The following is a 20961-nucleotide window of genomic DNA, read 5'->3' on the forward strand; positions in this document are numbered from 1 at the left end:
TCCTTCCTATCGGAAAGATGTTGTGAAACTTGAAAGGGTTCAGAAAAGGTTTACAAGGATGTTGCCAGGGTTGGAGGATTTGAGCTATGGGGAGAGGCTGAACAGGCTGGAGCTGTTTTCCCTGGAGCGTCGGAGGCTGAGGAGTGACCTTATAGAAGTTTACAAAATTATGAGGGGCATGGATAGGATAAATAGACAAAGTCTTTTCCCTGGATTGGTGAGTCCAGAAATAGAGGGCATATTTAGGGTGAGAGGGAAAAGATATAAAAGAGACCTAAGGGTCAACTTTTTCACGCAGAGGGTGGTACGTGTATGGAATGAGGTGCCGGAGGATGTGGTGGAGGCTGGTACAATTGCAACATTTAAGAGGCATTTGGATGGGTATATGAATAGGAAGGGTTTGGAGGGATATGGGCCGGGTGCTGGCAGGTGGGACTAGATTGGGTTGGGATATCTGGTCGGCATGGACGGGTTGGACCGAAGGGTCTGTTTCCATGCTGTACATCTCTATGACTGCCAGTAGTTTGGAACCAATCAACCAATCTGGTTGATTGGTTTCATCAGCTCCATTATCTGTGCAGCCCTGAAATGGAGCTTGGAGAATTCATGTGGATTCTTTGAATGACTAGCTGAAGACACTTTCTCCTCTTTTATTATTGCTGCAAAACCACTTTGAACTCTTGCCAGAGTAGAAGGAAAATCTTCTGTTGCAACTGATGTGCTAGCTCTCTGGCCACGTTAAAGTCACTGTACCTGTTCAAGCTGTCCTCTATAATTGTAGAAACCCTTCTCCTTTCTTTTGTCTTTCGTAAATCGAATTTTTCATGTCTTCATGTCAGCCTCTCGTTTCCAATCTCGTCAGCCATGGATAATGCTTGTGACTCCCAATTTTGGTGGCATGTACAAAATGTTAGGCTGACATTCCATTGCAGTTTTGTGGAAGTACTGCTTTGTCAGACTGAGCCATGTTTCAGACGAGACATTAAGCTGTGGTTTAATCTACTCTCTCGGGTTAATCTAAAATATTCCTGAGCAATGTTTTAAATTATAGCAAGAGCATTCTCCATGTCGTCTTGGACAATTTTTCTCCTGCAATCAAAATCATTTAAGGAGAATGAATTCTCTGCTTATTAACACAGTGGCAAATTGGCTGTTGCTTTACAATACTTAAATGCTTAATTGGTTGCATTGTGTCTTGAGTTGTACAGAGGTCGAAAAGCCTCTTTTCTTTATAACCCACAACTACTCCATAATGTTTTCTTTTAATTTCTAGCAATTGAGCAAAGAATGAAGATTGTTCTAAAGAATTCTACTGACAAAAGTCCTTTAGATGACAGTGATGTTGTAACAAACCACAGCATTGGAGAACCTATTGTGCATTCTACAAAGTACTTAAACTGTCGATCCATTTCACAAGCACCTTTTAAAGGAAGAACTGAGGTTAGAAATTTTAAGGAAAGATTACTTGTCAAATTTATTGTTTCTAGGTCATATTTGATAATATTTCCACTTAATAGGTGACCAAAACTAGGGGCTATGCCTATCAAATGGCCGCTAGCAAATCAGTAGGGAGTTCACCAAAAACATCTTTGCCCAGAGAGTAGTAAGAATGTGGAATCTTAGTCCACGGAATAGTTGAAGTACATGAAGAGAAAAGTAGATATGGACCTGATGTCAAAAGGAATAGAAGCCTGTGATAATGTGATAGAATGAAGAAAAGGTTGGAGGAGGCTTGTATGTAGAATAAAGACCAGCACAGACCAATCTGGTGCCTCTGTTGGATAAAGAGCTTTGTTCTGAATTTCATGTGTCCTAGTTTTAATCTCCTTTGTAAATGGAAACCTCTCTTTGTCATATTTGAAATAAGGTAATAATTATAAATTATCTTCCTGTTACTGTGCTATTTATTGAATCTAATTATATACAAAAGTTAGACATATTATGAGGGGCATGGATAGGATAAATAGACAGTCTTTTCCCTGGAGTCGGGGAGTCCAGAACTAGAGGGCATAGGTTTAGGGTGAGAGGGGAAAGGTATAAAAGAACTTTTTCATGTAGAGGCTGGTACATGTATGGAATGAGCTGCCAGAGGTAGTGGTGGAGGCTGGTACAATTGCAACATTTAAGAGGCATTTGGATGGGTCTATGAATAGGAAGGGTTTGGAGGGATATGGGCCGGGTGCTGGCAGGTGGGACTAGATTGGGTTGGGATATCTGGTCGGCATGGACAGGTTGGACCGAAGCATCTGTTTCCATGCTGTTCATCTCTATGACTCTATATTATGGGTCTGCAAAGACCAAATAGGGAGAATGGTTGGTGCCATGCATAAGAATGGTGACCCCAATCTGGATTGTTTGATGCATTGAAAAAAATTACTTCACCTCCTCCCCAGTAAACTTGAGCTTGTAGTAGTGGAGTCTCCAATGAATTGGTACTTCATATTTTCAATATTGCTCAAACTTCAAAAATGGACAGCCTGGGGAACATATTTGCATATGCTTAAGCAAATAAATTTGAGCTGGTTAGCTAGGTATTGTGCCGATACTGTTTCCTCTTGGCTCAAAAAGGGCAAAGCAGTCTGCTTGATTGGCACATATACACAAACATTCAGTCCTTCCACCTCTGAGGTTCAGTAGCAGCAGCATATGCAATCTACAAGATGCACTGCAGAAATTCACTCAGGCTCCTAAGATAGCATCTACTAAACCCATGACAACTGCTACATAGAAAGACAAGGGCAGCAGATATTATCATCATCACCATCTATAAGTTCACCTCTAATCCATTCACTATCCTGATTAAAAATATAACACCATTCCTTCAGTGTCACTGGGTCAAAACCTATGAACACGCTCCAAAATGACATTGTGAGTTCATAGCGGTTCAAGAAGGTAGCTCACCCTGTCACCTCAAGGATAACTGAGAATGGATGATAAATGTTGGTCCAGCCAGCAACACCCACATCCCATAACTAAATTAAAGCAAACTTTATTCAAACTGAACTTGGGCATGCTAGTTGCAAATAATGGGTGGAAAGTCTGAGAAATTTTATCTACAGTATAAAGCTAAGTTATAGTATAAAATGTCAAGTATTCAACAAGCAGCTGTCCTGTCATTATTGTCTTTTTCAGCAAAGCAAAACTGTTTGTGTGCAGCTGTGTGACAACATGATGCCAAAAGGACTCAAACAGTCTTCAATAGTTGACCTTTGCAGTCAGTGTAATGGCATGTGCACTAATTCAGAGAAAGGTCCCAAATTCAAAAGGTGCCAGGTGAGGAAACAGGAAAAAGATCACTGCTGTGGAGACTGTAAAGTGACTGATACGATAAAAAACACCCGGAGAGGCACTGAGCTCATTGCAACAATTGAACCTCTCCAAGTTAGCTTAAACCGAAACGGATGTAGCAAGATAAATCCTTCTGAAGATTTTTCAAAATGTGTTGAACAAAATCGAGACAAATCAGTGGGTATGGACTTTAAAACAGGATGCACGTTGTCCAGGAACAACACAGAAATACTGCTTGAAACTCGACCATCAGAACAATCCACAGTAGTTCACAGAGATGAACTTAAAGCTTTGAGTAAATCCCATTTGGGGGCTAGTACTGGTGATTTTGAGAAGACTAGAACATCTAATGTTACTGAATCTTGTTCTGAAATAGGATTTAAACCAGGGCATTTAGGATTATCCTGGCATCCCAATGGTTTGGTTTGGCAAGATGCATGTCAAGATAACACAATTTGGAGCAAAGTGGGTTCTACAAATGTAACAGGGGATGATTTAGAAGTGGAAATACCAGAATTGCGTGATGTTAAAACCCAAGAACTAAATGCTGGCTTTGACCCAATTAGTATAATTGTACCAAATGAGAAGGTACATCTTTCTGCAAACTGTAAAAGAAAAATGAGTGAATGTGTGCATTCTGAGGTTTCTGTTGCACAGTTTAGCTGTGCAAGAACGACACCCATCATTCTGGATACGTGTGCTCGAGCTAGACCATTCAAGAGAGCAAAACTATGCCAAAAATTTTGGTTTGATTCAGAATGGTGTTGCAAACAAGAAAATGCAGGTGAACTGCAGGGAGGCACCTCTGTACTCAAGTCAAAATCAGGAACATTGCCATGTCAAGTGTCTTTGGAATCATTTAGGAATATTTTATGTTTGTTGGAGAAGTTGTCCTTGGAGGCACCTAAATTAAAGGCAGTTAACAAAGGTAAATTTAAAAATAAATCACTGTTAGAAAATAATTGGAGTTGTGTGTCTTTTGCAAGTGACAAGGTAGCAAAAGTACATCCATCAGTACACTTTGCAAAGCATTCTAATGTTGAATATGGTAGACAGTTCAAAGATGCATATTCCTGTAATAATTTTAAATCGTCTCCCTCAATCAATGTACTAAATAACTCCAAAATGGCAAATGGTCTTTGTGTTGAAGAAAAAAAATGTCCAATCAGGCAAAATAAACTGAATTGCACGAGTCCAGCTGCTCATTGCACTAAAGTACTATCAGCAAAACCACCCACATTATACATTCCTTTATGTAGTGACACACGAGGAAAAGTGACTGTAGACTACCAAAGAGTTGAGTGTGTTCAGGATAAACTTACTCCAAAGAAAGTTTACATAAAGGAAATGAACAATGGACAGTCAACAATGCTCTCTGTTCATCAGAATGAATCTTTAGATTTAAGATGTGACCAAATAGATGGGCAGTGCTTTATTGCACTTAGTGAACATACTGGAGGTGAGGGGTTTCTTGATGATTCCTCTTTAGTTGTTGCAAAGAAATCAGATTCTCATTCAAAGTCAGTGGAACTATCTGTGTGGCCAGATGGTAACTGCAACCTTGAAAAACCTTCAAATTGTCTGTGGCAGAATGCTGAAAATACTTCTTTATTGGAAAACCAGCTCAGGATTCCATCTCCAAAGGAACCATTTATTGCAGCACAAATAGTTACAGACAGTGAAGTCAAAGAAATACTGTATAGGAGCTCTGAAAACCACTACAGTGCAAAGCGAGTAGCTGATGTCATTAGAGCTTATGAAGAGGATGTGCTAGTGCTTGATGTGATTCAAGATGACCCAGAGTTATTTGGTAGTCCCAGTAATACTGAGGTGGTGCAGAATGCTGAACCAGTCGTGGCTTTGGGAGAAATTGCATATAAGAATGTGGAGGTAAACTCTGGAGATAGTTACCTTGGAACTCAACTGAACAACAAACAGCAGAAAGAGTCAAATGAAAAGATTTCCAGGTGGGTGTATGCTTTTCATTCTTTTTTTAATCATTTATTGATCTGCTTTTTTTTAAAAGAAGGAAATTTTACAGAATATTTTCAAGTTATGTTCAAGTTAGAGCAATGAAAACTTCTTAAATCATTTAAATTCACTTCTGAGAAAAATGGGGGCAATGGTAGAGTAATAGTAGTGTCACTGGACTAGTAATCCAGAGGTTCAGGCTAATGATCTGGACATCATGGTTGCTGGTGGAGTTTACATTCAATTTTTTAAAAATGGAATTAAAAGCTGATATCAGTAATAACTTCATTAAATAATTTCTTCCATAAAAACCTGATTCGTTAATGTCCTTTTTTATGGAAAAAAATCTTCACTGACCTGATCTGGTCTACATGCGACTCCAGACCCACAACAATGTAGTTGGCTCCTCTAATGACTTTCACAGCAGTTAAGAATGGGCAATAAATTCTGGCAGTGATGCTTATGTATCATGAACAAAGTTAAAATTCAATTTCACTAACAACTATCATATTTCTCATAAGTTTGGAACCAATTTCTACTTGATATTCCTACCCCTTGTTTTGATCTTTAACTGCTCCAATTTTGATTACTTGTGCAACTCCCTTTTTGAAAATATTTGGGGAGTCTTATTCCAGCATATTTTCGAGTAGAATGATCCAGATCATGAACAGCAACACTTGAAATAATAAAACGTAAGAAATTTAAACTTAATCTGCGATCCTCACACAAAAATGTCGTCTTTTATTTCGGTGATCAGTTTACGTTTGTGATGGCATCTTGCAGTCTTCCTTGGAAATACAGACCACTTTACAGCTCTCTCTTTACTTTGTATGCTTCTCTTCCTGTTGCTCAAATAGAGACTTATAACAATGTTTAGAAACTTTTTTATGAAAACCTTTTTGCTTTGTTTCTACTCTCAGCACCTCTCTCCATGTGTCTGAGGATGATTCCTCTGGAAAGCTGCCAGACTCAACTACTCTGCAAAATGATGGTAAGTTTTTAAGAGCTAAGTTTTTCTCAACACCACTTTTTTTTGTCAGTTACCTTTTAAATTGGAAGCCTTTTTGAATTGATCCATCTTTTAGCAGATGGTTTCAATTGACATCTGTACTGATTTATTCTCAATTTGTACTCTAGCCAAATGGCTTCCTTCTGTGCAGTACAAATCTAATGTATCTGTTCCTCAACCTTGCTCCACCATTCTATGAGATCATGGTTGATCTTTGACCTCAACTCTCCTTTCTTGTTTGACCCCTGAATTCCTCAATTTCTTTCAATTCACTTTGAGTGGTCTGCAAAAGAAGCAAGGGTGAAGTGAGGGAAAAGCTTTTTCACTCTGCAAGTAGTCAGGGTATGGAATGCACTGCCCGGAAGTGTGGTTCAATTGAGGCATTCCTGTGGCCGTTGGATGATTATTTGGATAAAAATAGTTTACACGGATGTCGGGAAAAGCAGAAGATTGGTTAGAAAGTGATGGTCATTTAAAGAGCTTGTGCAGGTACAGTGGGCCTAATGGCCGCCTCCTGTGATTCTGTGAAATCCAAAAAAAAGTCAAAAAAATACTAAAAGAACTGCGGGATGCTGGAAATCTGAAACACAATCAGAAATTGATGGAAAGTCCGAGTAGGTCTGGCAGTGTCTTTGGAGAGAAAGCAGGTTTAACGTTTCAGATCCAGTCACTGGGAAACTTTTTGAGGTCGTGAACTCCAAAGATTCACAGGTCTCTGAAGAAATTGCTCCTCATCTCAGCTCGACATGTCTGACCTTCTGTCCTGAGATGAAGCCCTCTGACTCTCACCTGTCCAGCCGCAGGAGCAGTCTTTTTGGGTTGTAATGATTTATGACTGCAGTGAATGGACTGTATAAATAAATAATGTTTAATGCTTGGATGAAAGAGTCCAAATTCAACTGCCTAACTGTTTGTCAGAAAGTTGCTGTGTAGCAGGAATAGTCATTTCATGTAATAATAGGGTACATGTTACTGCAGTGAATCAAAGGTTTTACAGCAAAAGATGGCAGTAATTTGCCCATTGCCCCTAATCCCAAGTAGTTCCTCAAATTTACTATTAATTTTAGTAATGGATTATTTCTTTGCATTTTAGGATTCAATACTCAAAGGAAAACATCTGTGAATGAAGAGAATTATTTTGTTGAGGATACGACATTGATGAAAGAGGGAAAGGTTACTGATTCTGGATATAGTTCATACCAGGTAGAATGATAGTTTAATCTGTGCTTAAATGATTTCTTTTATGCTAGTTTTGTTTCATGTCATCTGCATTATTAGGTCTTGTTCAAATCCACCACTTCCTTTCAGTGTTCTTTACCTTTTATCCCTCCACTTGCTGCTGCTTACTGCAGCAGTGTTTGAAGAGGGCAGTGTAAATCCTGAATTCACTAATGCACTGAGCTGTTCACTTACTTTCATGTCCTCTTGCTTGGTCTAGTGAGCCTGAGGCTGATATTATAGTTCAAAACAGAACCCTGAAATACATTCTGAATCCACTAACCTCCCACCTTAACACGTACAAGCAGAGCTTCTGCAAATCTATGGAGGAGAAAGAGTCCAGACTGTGTTTAGATTTGATCATACATTTCACTAACCTGCCCGTTGAGTGCCAACACCATGACCTCAGTAAATGCTGCTGTTGTGAGGTCTGTAACATGTGGTTATTTTGATTGCAAAAATAGAGCTGGTATTATAGGAGCAGGCCACAAACATTCTGGCAGCTTCACCTTCATGGAACAGTACAGTACTGTACCAGTCACAATTCATTGGTAGTATGTTTTTTTCTATGGATTGTATACTACAATGATGTATCTGAATAAAAGCTGCAGGGTGTCTTTTATTTTCAGGATGCTTCAAATACTGGATTAGTTTCTGCGATTGATGAACAACAGGATGACAGAGGGACTGAAATAAGGTTAGTGGATAGAATGATTATTTTTGCATTCGTTGCAATTCCCCACCACATGCTTCATTCTCTAAAATTGCAAGAACCCTTTTTTAAAGCAACATAGAAATAAACAGTGCCAGAGAAGAATATTGCAAAATTTCACACCAATACAAAATTGCAGAAATACCATGTTGCTTTCATTCCCCTCTGTAAAGTGTTGCTTTGGATTTTGTAATGTGAATGTTCCGTACTCTGCTGGTTATCCATTCATCACCCTTTTCATGAAGTAATTATATCTAAAATACCACCCTCATGCTAATTTTAACATTTTGCCCTCTTGTGGAATCTTGTGTTAAATACATTGATATTTACTTTATTTGCAGCCTCTTATTTTTTGAACGTCTTAGTGTGACTAATAGGCCATTTTCTCTCTAGAATAAACATTTGCTAGCTTCTCTCCCTTCTTAGAGAAGATGTCAAATCCCATTCATTAATTGTATTTCCCTCTAATGCCTCTATCTCATTTAGAATCTCATGACCAAAATGGGCACATTTCAGGCAGGTTAGTGCTGTGCCAGTTCTCTTGCAAATTCTGTCCCTTTCTGAGATTTGAGCAGCCCACATAATCTGTTATACAAATTGGTCTTTTTAAAAAATTTATTGAAACAAAGGTAATAATCTGGAATGTTCTATGTGAAAGGGTGGTGATAGCAGATTCTGTAGTTTCACATTCAAAAGGATTTAAAATTTTAAAATAACTAGGATGACAGAGCAGGGGAATAGGATTTATTGGATCACTCTTTTGAAGAGCTGACTTAGGCGTCAAGTGTGAATGATTCTGTTATCTTTCAACAGCGTTGATGGAGCCAGTGAACCATCTTTGTGTTTGATGTCCCTCCATTTGTATTAAATTCAACATATTTTGTCCTTGCATACCAGCAATTCCAATTTTTTTTAAATTGCCATTGTTAAATGTTCTTGCTCTGTCATCCTTGGCTGTGGGTAGCACTACAGAACCAAAACGTTGAGGCTTTGCACTGTATCTCTGCAACCTGAGTACTTAACCTAGCCTGGCATTCCAGTGCAGTGTAGAGGGAGTGCTATACTGTTAAATGTGCTATCTTTTGGATAAAATATTAAATTAAACAAATACAGAAATTGCTGGAGAAACTCAGCAGATCTGGTAGCATCGGTGGAAGGAGAAACAGACTTAACGTTTAGAATCTGGTGACTCTTCTTCAGAATCTATTTCAAGGTCGCTCTGCAAGAACACATGCCATTCTTTTAAACAATGATGTTCCTGTTCAACTTTATTCCCTCAGCAGACATCAGTAAAATGTCATAATTTCACTTTTTGGGGCCTTGCAGTACACAAATTAACTGCTGCAGTTTCTAGAGAATGCAATGGCTTCCTTGTGAAAGTGGCCTTTGAGACTCAGTGCAAGGATAATACCTGAAATAAATGTCCAAAACATAATAACTTCTAACTTGCTATGCCTCTATAAAAAAGGTTAAATTAGTTTAAAATATTGATGTGAGTAACTTAGTGCACATTTCTTTTGCAGTATCTGCAGCTTTCAACAGCATTGTTCAGATAGACATTTACTGGAAAATCAGTTTTCTCTGGAACAACCTTGTTCTGAAACTCCATTCCATAAATCAGCATTGACAAATGGTATGCTGCAGGTTTGTGATTGTGTATGGCATCAATTTAGAGTTGACTTGATGTTTTTGTAGTAAAATGTATGATTGGAAATGTTATGTCTTTAACGATTGGAGAATCTGTGCTTAACAAGCCCTTGACAGTCCTTTCTGAAATGATCTTGATTCCTACAAATAAAGACTCATTAGTTTAGGGAAGATGAGGTGTTAAAACTATAAACAAAATGCTGGAAATACTCACCAGGTCAAGCATCATCTATGAAGAAGGAACTAAAATTATCAAAGTTGACCTGAAGCATTGCATCAGTGATAACTCTGTTTTTATTTCTTTTCACATACAGTGTCACACCTGCAGAGTATTTCCAGTGCTTTCTCTTTTTCTCTGATTCCCATTTGTGCCATATTTTGCTTTTCTACTAATTATTTAAGATGAAAACGTTAGTGTTTATCAGTATAATTCTTTTCTACATATGTAAAGTAGACTTGCTTTGCTTTTAAAAGGCACATTAAATTTAATGGATTGTACTAAATTGTGAGTTTATATTTGAAAAGAGGAAAAGCTTTAAACTCCTGTCTGGTTTTCTCCTGATACTTTCCAGAAGGTATGGGGCAGTGATTGTTAGTTACTCAGTGCAAGTCGTCATTCATGCATGAGCTTAGCCAAGAATTGGCAGCAGTTGGTATGACCTGAGGCTTAACAAAAGTGATTCTCGTCCTACTCTTGCCCAATGTCCAGGTATCCATTTATTTAAGCAGTGGTCAATCAAAAGTGTTCAGAGGGGACTTCCTGGTAAGCTACCAAGCTGCTCCTCTATCTCCCTTTCCTACCAAGCTCCTTCAACATCCTGAGTCCGGCTAAATAATCCATTGCAATCTTGCCAACTAATTCAGCGCAGTCTGGTGATTAAACTCAGAACCTCTGTTCTGCTCAGTCTCCTTTCTCATCAGCCACTGAGTTTACTTATTGGTATTTTGAAAGTGGTTCCTTGAGTTAAATAGCAGAGTGCTGATGCTAATCGTGGTGATCTGTGTAGATCAATGTCTTCAGGAGGATAGAGGACAAAAGACTTATTAACTGAAAGTGAAAAGGATCTTTTTTCCCTTAGGTTTAAGATTTCCGCAAGAGCATTTACAACCACCAACATCAGCACGTACTCCTCTTCCTGTATTTCCGAATAACTCGGAACACCGGACAAGGGCTAGGCCTGTAAGTCAGCAGTTCATGCGTACCTTTGTGGCCTGTTGTTCCACTGAATTTACCATGTCTACACTGAAATGGCCCTTTAAATTTATATTCAATGAATTAGTTGTCCAGAGAACCCTTTAAGTATGCATCACACTGGAATAACAAACCTTGCTTATAAATTGATTTATTCCTTTTTGTAAAACCAAAAATTTGCTTTATCCTGCTTGAATAATACGCTTTGTCCATATAAGTTGTAAAGATCCTGCTGTAAAAATTATGTTGCTTTCACTCCCCTCAAGGTTTGCGAAACTGTGCTCATGGTTTTGTTCTTGTTGCTGTAGAGAGCTGTAACTTTCTGTTGGTCTTCCATGACTTAAGCACTGAGATGGATTGTGATCCAGGAAGCTTTTAGAGAGACTTCTGTCATTAAATGTGTGAGAAGGTTGGAAGAGATGGATACATTCCTTGGCTTTGACAGGTCGTGACTGAGATAACTGACTTGTAATACAAGATTAACCTTGATGACTAATTCACTGTAAACATCTGTCAGGATTCAGATTCAAGCTGGTGAAATGTGCCAAAAGGATGGAGTCAGAAAGTCTTTGAAGACTTGAAACCACATACTTCTGGCTGCATAGGAAGATTCAGATTCTTCATTTACATGGAAGCAAGCACTGTTATTTTTCTAGTTTAGCTAACTTACCTTGCTCTTCCTGCATTTTGTCTGTTTAATTTTTCATGTCATCCAACACAGCATCAAAGTATGCATTGCTTAGGACTTGTGCAATTTTCTAGAGCTTCTGCATTTGTGATACAGTGACTGAAAATATGTCTTTCCAAAGTACTTTTGGAATAATTTGCTTTTAAACTATAGGTTTTGTGAATTGAAAAGAAGCCCTATTGTAGTAAAGGAATTTGGATTTCATTGTTCATTTAACTCTTCCTTGAAGCAGCAATAATTTATATTTCTATGATGCACTTAATGCAGTAAAACATCCCGAGTTGAAGAAGCATTATCAGAATCATAACCGTTATCATTTTGACAAATTCTAACACTCAGCCATGAGATAATAGGACAGTGACCAAACCCTTGATCAAAGATCAATGTTAACCTTAAAGAACATCTTGGAGAAGGGAGAGGTAACAACATGGAGAGATTTAAGTTGGGAATTCCGGTGTTTGGTTTCTTAGCGGTTGCAGGCTTACTAATAATCGGCCAATAAAATTGATATCCAAGAGTCCAGGTCTGGAGGAAGTTAGAGATAGGGAGGGGTGAGGCTGTGGAGGAATCTGAACTCAAGATGAGAAATCCATCCATGTTTGCAGACACAGTAAATATTTGAATTTCTCTCAATTTTAAACAATTTAATATTTTTAACGAAGAGAACAATGAATACTCCATCGATCCCTTTTGTTTTTGATATTTTGAAGGTACAGGCTTGCAGCACTTTTTCACATTTAAAAGCAGTTAGACAATTTGAGCATGTATGTTACTTTCCTTAATGTAATGGGTTAGTAAACATTTTTGAATGAAAGAACTGTTTTAATAGGGTGGCATGGTGGCTCAGTGGTTAGCACTGCTGCCTCACAGCACCAGGGACCTGGGGTCAATTCCAGCCTCCGGTGACTGTCTGTGTGAAGTTTGCACATTTAACCCGTGTCTGCGTGGGTTTCCTCCCAAAGTCCAAAGATGTGTAGGTCAGGTGAATTGGCATGCTAAATTACTCATAGTTGAGAGGAGATCTAATAGAAACTTACAAGATAATGCATGGCTCAGAAAGGGTGGACGCTGGGAATTTGTTTCCGTTAGGCGGGGAAACTAGGACCCATGGGCACAGCCTTAGAATTAGAGAGGGTCAGTTTAGAACGGAAATGAGACAGCTCTTCAGCCAGAGAGTGGTGGGCTTGTGGAATTCACTGCTACTGAGCGCGGTGGAGGCTGGGACGTTAAATGTCTTCATGGCAGAGATTGATCAATTCTTGATCTCGCAAGGAATTAAGGGCTATGGGGAGGGTGTGGGTAAGTGACATTAAAATGCCCATCAGCCATGATTGAATGGAGGAGTGGACGTGATGGGCCAAATGGCCTTCCTTCCACTCCTATGGTCTTATGGTGTTAGGTGCCAATTGTAGTGATCTATGTAGAGTACTATGTATTAATCAGAGGGAAATGTGTCTGAGTGGGTTATACTTTGGAGGGTCGGCGTGGACTTGTTGGGCCAAATGGCCTGTTTCCACACTGTAGGAAATCTAATCTAAATGAATTATTGTGCACGGATACTCAATCCATCCCTCATATCCCATCAAAATTACAATGGTATGAAGTACTTGCAATGCACAAGTGCTGCATGTAAAAGCTCTCTTCCACCTGGCCTGGCCCCTTTTTCTTGGTGAGACAGCCATCCCACTGTACCATGCACACATTGATGGGTGGGGGTAGTAATCTCGGGTGCTGTCCCTTGCCTTGCACTTTCATATGACTTTGTCAACCACCTGAAAGCAACAATGCGTGAATACACACATGCTCCCCTCCCCCCATTTGTTTACAAACCCCAGTTTGATAAACAATTTGAAACACTGCAGATAATTTAGACATTAAATTGTTTTGTCATTACTTTTAGTGTAATTATCCACTGGAGTTGACTGCACTATCATCTGGTTACTGCCGATTTTATTTCACCACAGTTAAAGGATGCAGGAAAAATGGGTGCAGGTTTGGACATGAAATTAAGAAAGGAGATGAAAAAGTAAATGCATTACTTATTAATACTATTGATTTTCAATATACCTTTTGAGTTGCACTACTTTTTTTTATTGATCCGTTATTTCTTATAGCATTCTGCTTTTTTAAACTAATTTACTTACCTAGCAATTTTAATGTTTGTGTTGAATTTGTTCACTAATATGAATCATTGGCAAGACAAGAATTGAAACACAATGTGACAAATCTTTTACCCATTAATATCTAATTAATTGTTGCATCTGAACTGTGTAAATGGACAGCTATTGTCCTGCATTTTTTTTAATGTTGCTTATAATTTTGGGATGCTTCATTGAAACTTTTCTGTATTCGTTTCCTGATTCAGTTCTGTATGGAGATTGTTCAGAAGTTTTTGGATTCTGGTAAAATGAATCTCTTGTTGCGTGCAGGTATGAATAAGCTTGTTCATTGCCATTTTATGTAAGCCTTTTATTCCTCAGGCTTTTAACAGTCTTTCAATAGTGTAGTTAATTTGGTCAGTATAACATTGTATGAATGTTACTGCACTAGCTGGGGAATTTTGATTTGGATCATTAAATAAATCACTGGCATGAAAGACCAGTAACAGTAATAATGACCATGAAACTACTCGATTTGTGACAAAAATCTATCTGGTTGACGCATGTCCTTTTTAGGAAAGAAAATTGGCTTATTGTCACCCATACTGGCCTCTGACACCATACCTTCAATGGTGTGATTGAAATTTTATCCGCCCTGTAAAATTTCCTAGCAAGTTCCTCTGTTGTCTTGAGGGTAATTAGTCATTGGTAATAAATGCTGGCCTTCAACTATGCACACATGCTTAATAAATAATAAAAATCAGTAATTGCATTCCAATTGGGAAATTTTATATTGAATTAGTGTTCTCCATCAATCAGTCAGTAAAAATTCTAAGATTATTCTCTTCCAAAAATCTTGAATCACATTTAAAATGGGTAACCTCCAGAGCTGGAGGTAATCTTACTATCCTACTGAACTGCAAAGCCTTTCTCATACTGTCCTTTGAAATGCTAGGTAATCCAATATCGAAAACCAAGGCCCTGTTGCCTCGTGAAACAGCAAATGCTGTAGATCACAGTAGGTCAGACAGCATCCATGAGAGAGAGCTAGGTAATGGTTTGAGTCTAGATGACTCTTCAGAGCTCAAAATGGTAGCTTGCTCTGACCTGCTGTGATCTCCAGCATTTTTTGTTTTCAGTACGGATTCCAGTGTCTGCAGTAACTTGCTCCTACCATGTTACCTAATGTCTGTTTTATGCTTCTAAGGTAATATATTTATCAATTTGTGCAGTCCTCCTGGATTAAATGTTTTATGTAGTATTTAAGCCACCATTTGGCTGCATCTGACATCTTTTGTGAAAGTGTGTTGTGATTCGACAGATTAGGAATGGTCAACAAAAGGTGTTAGCATTACTATGAAATCAAAATTTTGGATAAGCTTTTTGCTGATAGGAAAAGTAAGACCTGAGTAAATTTGGGTAAATCACAGATATTATAGATGAGAAATAAATTGATGTCAGAGTGAGGAACTGTTTTGACTGTGATGTTTGATTAAAATGTCAATGGTGAGATTCTGTGGAAAAGATGAAATGAGTGAAATTTGAAATGAATGCACTTTGACAATCTAGACTGAATCTGAAAGAGAGAGGCAAATAAACAGAATGGATACAGAAATAATATTTTTGGGAAGTGCATCAATCAGCTGAGATTTTGAACTGTTACTGAAATATGACATCGAGTGTTTCCAGTCACTTAAGTTTGGGTGAGAAGAACATGGTTTCAGCACCAAAGCAATTTCCCTTGATCAGGCTTGTCAGGGTTCAAGTCTCAGCCCTGATCAATCTTTCTTGGGTTTTCCAGTTGGGCCAGTTTTATTTCATGAAACTAAGGACGTGTTTGGTGATCAGTGGCTCCCAGTGATTCATCACTTGGATGAAGTGAGATATTTTGTCTTATCAATTGAGGATAGTATATCAAATAGTATATCTGTAAGCATGAAAAAATTGCTGAAGACCATTAAATTATTCTCAACTCTATTGATGGTGTGATAGTAATGTGATGCGTATACTTTTTCTGCTCAGTGAGAATATTTAAAAGTTACTACAGAAGTTTTCCGCCTGGCATTTACTGTAGTTTCCAACTGATGAACAGACTACTTTTCACATTGTTGAATTTGCGTATGTTGCAAGAAGTATTTGAAATGCTCAATATGGCAGTGATCATGAAGGTATTGGTAAGTAATTGTTTTATTGATAACTTATTCACTTCAAGTTAGATTATCCTATCTCTTGGCCATAGATAAAATCAAACAGAATTGAAAATCTAACAGTGTCAATGAGCAGTCCCTGAATATTTGCTTTCTGTTGTTTTAAACTGGTAGCTGGACAGTACAGTGGCATGGTAGTTAGCAGTGTCTCAGTGTTGGGGTTCTGGATCCATTTTGAATAAGGGGGATCTTTGAATTAATGGCTCCTGTTTAAAAATCATGGATCATCCATTTAACTCCGAGTTTACATGCAACGTTTTCTGTGAGGGTTGTGAGCCTTTGAAACTCTGTCCCTGAAAGAAGGTGGAAGCAGAGTATTTGAATACTTTTAAGGCAGAGGTACATAGAATCTTGTTAAACAAGGGTTGAAAGGTTATCAGCAGTAAGCAGGAATGTGGATTTGTGGTTACAGTCAAATTAGCAATGATCTTCTCAAATGGTGGAGTAATTTCAATGGGCTGAGTGATTTACTCTTGATTCATATTTTTGTATGTGATAATCTCAGATTCTCCATTTACAACAGAACTGATCCTTGTCCCTTCTTTATAACCATATTGATTGCTAACAGATTCTGTTCAACATAAGGAAAATGTTTTCTCTTCTAGCCAGATGGGGACATTTTACTCAATGTATTTGATCTTGTGGCATCCACAGACTCGAGGCCCATGGTCCCCAATCTTATAGAGATAACCTGTAAGGTAGGAGCAACTGTTGGTTGTTTATACATATGATAGAAGTGCAGTGTGGTATCTTTGTGAATATATTACAGGATTAACTACATTAATTGACAACTGTTAAAATATTCATTGAACTTGTTAATTTCAAGTTTTCTCTAGTAGGGTACAAACGTGTGCGTCCGTCTGTCTTTCTGATCTCATAACCATATTTCTATCTCTCCCTACTAATTTTAGTTCTCTCTGCTCTTTGTCTTCCTCACTTGTCTGTCTGTGTCTCTTTCAGTCTCTGTCATCAGCCACACCACTGTTTGTGACTCTATAACTAATTCCACTCTCTATCTTTTGTAGAAAAGAGGTCAAACATATAATTGCTAGCATATTCTAGATTAACTGTATTGTGGGAGAAGTTGGAGACATCTTGTATTAATATGTATGTGTATTACTCGTAGATTTATAAATATAGAGCCTTCAATTATTCATAAAATAGACTGGGATGTAGAAGAGGTATTTAGTTAATTTTATTTTTCTAGTTTTCAGGGCTATCTTAACAATACATGCTGCTTCCACAAGGAGTAGAAGATACTCCTTTGACTATATGATCTTATATGGTCTTATTCATAAAAAGGTTGTCTCTGACTTTTACTTCCTATCCCCAACCCTGGGGCATTAAAGATGTTCATAATTTAAGTGTTCTATTGATATTATACTTGAAGATTTTCTTAGTGATGTAAAAATCAAATATGGTGGAGGCTGGAAATCTGAAAAAAAACCCAACAAATGGTAGAAATATACAGGTCTGGCAGAATATGTGGAGAGAGAAAAACAGAGTGAACATTTCAAATTGACGACTGTCCATCAGAACTGCAGAATGCTAGAGATTTGTAGTCATCTCCCAGTTCTCATGACAGGTATTGAACTGGAAAGTTAAAATTGTTTCTCTCTTTGCTAATCCCACGTGACCTGATTGGAGTATTTCTAGCATTTTCTGTTCCTAAGATTTCCAGCATTAATAATATTTTGCTTTTGCTTGAACAGCTTGCGCTTGAGATTTGTATTCCACAAGTTTAAGTAGGATGAGATTGGAGCTGATATTTCAAGATGTATTGTACAATTAATCATTCTAATTTTGACTGGATGCTTTCTATGTATTTTCAAAATTATTGTGGTTTTCTTGTGTCTGAAAGTTATGGAATTGCTTTCGCAACCTTTCACCTCCGTGAAAAAGTGCAATCCATTGAGTCCTGGCATGTCATACATTTGTAAATGGAGTTCTAATTAAATCTCTGTATTTGAACTAAAAAATAATGGGGAAGGTGTGAGATATTAAATTTATAGATGTTTTGTGTTTAAGACTTTTCATGTACAGAATAATTTGCAAACTCTTACAGCTTGCGGAAGTGGGATTTAAGTTTAAATTGGATCAGTTTAACTACATGATGTATCTGCTGAATCAGCTACATGTGCCTCACCAAGAAATAGATTTCATCATGGCTCTTAAACCAAGGTAAAAAGTTGTCCATTTTCCTTTTGTTAGGCTTACAATTTAGCCTATGCAAGATATGATACTAAGCAATTTGCCCTAATATTTTAAAGTGGTGTGTGTGATGGCTGTGTCAGTGTAGGTGAGTTTTATTTGGACCTTTTGAAAGATTATTAAAATTGCTCAGCGTACTTCTGCTGACCTATTGAAAGAGCAATCTGATTAGTGCCACTCCTCCCATTGCTCTTTCTCTTTAATATCGCTAATGTTTCTTCTTTAATTATGTATCCAATTTCTTCTTGAAATTTACATGTTTTTCTTTTCTTTTCCAGATTACTTTCTGATCAGACCGAACCAGAAGAGCTGCTTAACTTGAATTTTGCAGTAGCTCAAATAGAGGTGTTTAATTTTTTTTTTGAACCCCAAATATTCTGTACTTTTGCTAATATTTATGGGCATTCTTATAAAGAGTGCTTTCAGCTTGTGGTATAGATGCTAACATCTGATTATATAAATGGATCCTTTATTTGAAAGTAATGTTGATAATTGGACACTTGGAAAATAATGGTAAGTGTGGGCAGTGTCGACATGAGTGTATGAAAAGAATATCATATCAGGCAAACCATTTGGAGTTTGTTTGTGTGTGTGTGTGTGTGTGTCTGAATTTTCAGAAAACTTTCAATAAGGTCCAACATAGATTAATAAATACAATTGGAGCACACGAGATTGGTAGAATTATGCTGACATGGGTTGAGAATTGGGTAATGGACAGAAAACAGTAAGAATAAATGAGTTATTTTGTGTTGGCATGATGTAGGGTACCTAAGGGCAGCAGTTGGGACCCCAGCTATTCACAGTGTGTATCAGTGATTTGGATGTAGGGTCCAAATTTCAAAGCTTGCTGATGTCCCAATTTACAAGAGACTATGAATTGTGAGCAGAGCATAAAGAGGCTACAGGCACTTAGACAGGCCAAGTAAAATATGATATGGAAAAAATGTTTTAAGTTATCCACTTTGGGAGGAAAAAATAGAAATTTTAAATTATTTTTAAATGGTGAGGATTAGGAAATGCTCATGTCCTAAGAGATCTGCGTGTCCTTGTTTCTGAGTGGAATATTCTTGCAAGGTTAATCATATAAACTCTCTCACCCCATGCAGTCAAGTCCCTTTTTACTTCCCAATCTCCCAATAGTTTCCTCCTGAAAGCTAGCATGCAGCTGCAGCAAACAGGGAGGGAAATGATATTATGGTCCCTGCCAATGTTACTACTAGATTGAAGTCCAATCTCAGACTGAAATCTGGCTCAATAAATCATTTTGTTTTATTTTGTTTTTATTTAACAATATGGTCTTTCAGTGTGTCATAGATTTGGTTTTAACAATAAAACAGTTTGTTATTGAAATGCAAATGCAATAGAATACACCAAACCTATTTATGTAGAACTCATAGTAAAAAATACAATCCTATCTGAAACATAGAATACTCCAACATCAGAGAGAGAATCCTCTTTAGCATGGAGTCACGGAATCATAGCACGAAAACAGACTCTTCGGTCCAATTAGTCCATGCCGAGAATAATCCTAAACTAAGCTGGTCCTACCTACCTGCTCCTGGTCCACATCCCTCCAAACCTTTCCTATTCCTGCACTTCTCTAAATGTCTTTTAAACGTTGTAACTGTGCCCACATCCATCATTTATCAGGAAGTTTGTTTTAAACATGATCCCCCTCTGTTTAAAAAAAAATTGCTGTTTATCTTTCCTCTCAGCTTAAAAATGTGCCCCCTAGTCTTGGAAATCCCCTCATTCTGTGAAAAAGACAGGTATCATTAACCCTATCTATACCGCAGTAGGTTTGGCTTAGCTTTTGATTCCTTTTTTTGTTGCAAATTTGGTAGTCTCTTTGTTCCCTAGTCTCACAATTGAGCTTCACCTTTCCCAGTGTCAAATAGCCCTATCCCTACTGGTCTGGAACTTGCAAACAAAAGCTCTTACTGTGAAGTAACCTATTTCCTAGTAGTGCTAAACCTTTCTTCGGGAGAAGTGGTTTCATACATCCAACGTCCATCAGGATGTCTGCAAGTTGAAACCAAAAGCTTCTCAAGCTATGGGTTTTGCCCTTAAGCAAAAAAAATCTACCTTTGAAACTAAAAGCAAGCTAATATTTTTTAATATTTACTCTGTCCAATTGTAGAACACTCAAGTAGGGGCGGCACAGTGGTTAGCACTAATGCCTCACAACACCAGGGACTCGGGTTCAGTTCCATCTTTGGGTGACTGTCTGTGTGGATTTTGCACATTCTCCTTGTGTCTGCGTGGGTTTCCTCTGTGTGCTATGGTTTCCTCTCAGTTCAAAGATGTGCAGGCTAGGTGGGTTAGCCATTGGTAATACGGGTTTACAGGTATTTGTGGGGGAGGGGTGCAATGGCTCTGGGTGGGATGCTCTTTGGAGAGTTGGAGTGGATTTGATGGCCAAATGGCTTACTTTTGCATTGTAAGGATTCTATGATTTTATGGATTCGATGATTCAAACAAATACTAATTATCACCCCAGGATTGTTTCATGTTGCGGCTGTACAGGCCATTTGTTAGGCCGCTGTTGGAATATTGTGTGCAGTTCTGGTCTCCTTCCTATCGGAAAGATGTTGTGAAACTTGAAAGGGTTCAGAAAAGATTTACAAGAATGTTGCCAGGGTTGGAGGATTTGAGCTATAGGGAGAGGCTAAACAGGCTGGGGCTGTTTTCCCTGGAGTGTCGGAGGCTGAGGGGTGAC

The 20961-nt window shown here is 38.1% G+C and overlaps 1 protein-coding gene across 1 annotated transcript in view; it reads left to right on the forward strand.

Annotated features, from left to right (window-relative positions):
- The window catches only part of topaz1 (testis and ovary specific TOPAZ 1), a 71903-nt gene that overhangs the window by 15391 nt on the left and 35551 nt on the right, over positions 1 to 20961 (forward strand). The window contains exons 2-14 of the mRNA XM_043689361.1: positions 1274 to 1440; positions 3133 to 5255; positions 6180 to 6250; positions 7362 to 7471; positions 8116 to 8183; positions 9722 to 9831; positions 10925 to 11025; positions 13626 to 13751; positions 14091 to 14154; positions 15847 to 15998; positions 16637 to 16729; positions 18097 to 18212; positions 18521 to 18587. Of these exons, the coding sequence (XP_043545296.1) occupies positions 1274 to 1440; positions 3133 to 5255; positions 6180 to 6250; positions 7362 to 7471; positions 8116 to 8183; positions 9722 to 9831; positions 10925 to 11025; positions 13626 to 13751; positions 14091 to 14154; positions 15847 to 15998; positions 16637 to 16729; positions 18097 to 18212; positions 18521 to 18587 (3368 nt within the window). The remainder of the gene's footprint in view (positions 1 to 1273; positions 1441 to 3132; positions 5256 to 6179; positions 6251 to 7361; positions 7472 to 8115; positions 8184 to 9721; positions 9832 to 10924; positions 11026 to 13625; positions 13752 to 14090; positions 14155 to 15846; positions 15999 to 16636; positions 16730 to 18096; positions 18213 to 18520; positions 18588 to 20961) is intronic.

This window comes from Chiloscyllium plagiosum, chromosome 4, assembly GCF_004010195.1.
Source record: "Chiloscyllium plagiosum isolate BGI_BamShark_2017 chromosome 4, ASM401019v2, whole genome shotgun sequence".
Classification (NCBI taxonomy): domain Eukaryota; kingdom Metazoa; phylum Chordata; class Chondrichthyes; order Orectolobiformes; family Hemiscylliidae; genus Chiloscyllium; species Chiloscyllium plagiosum.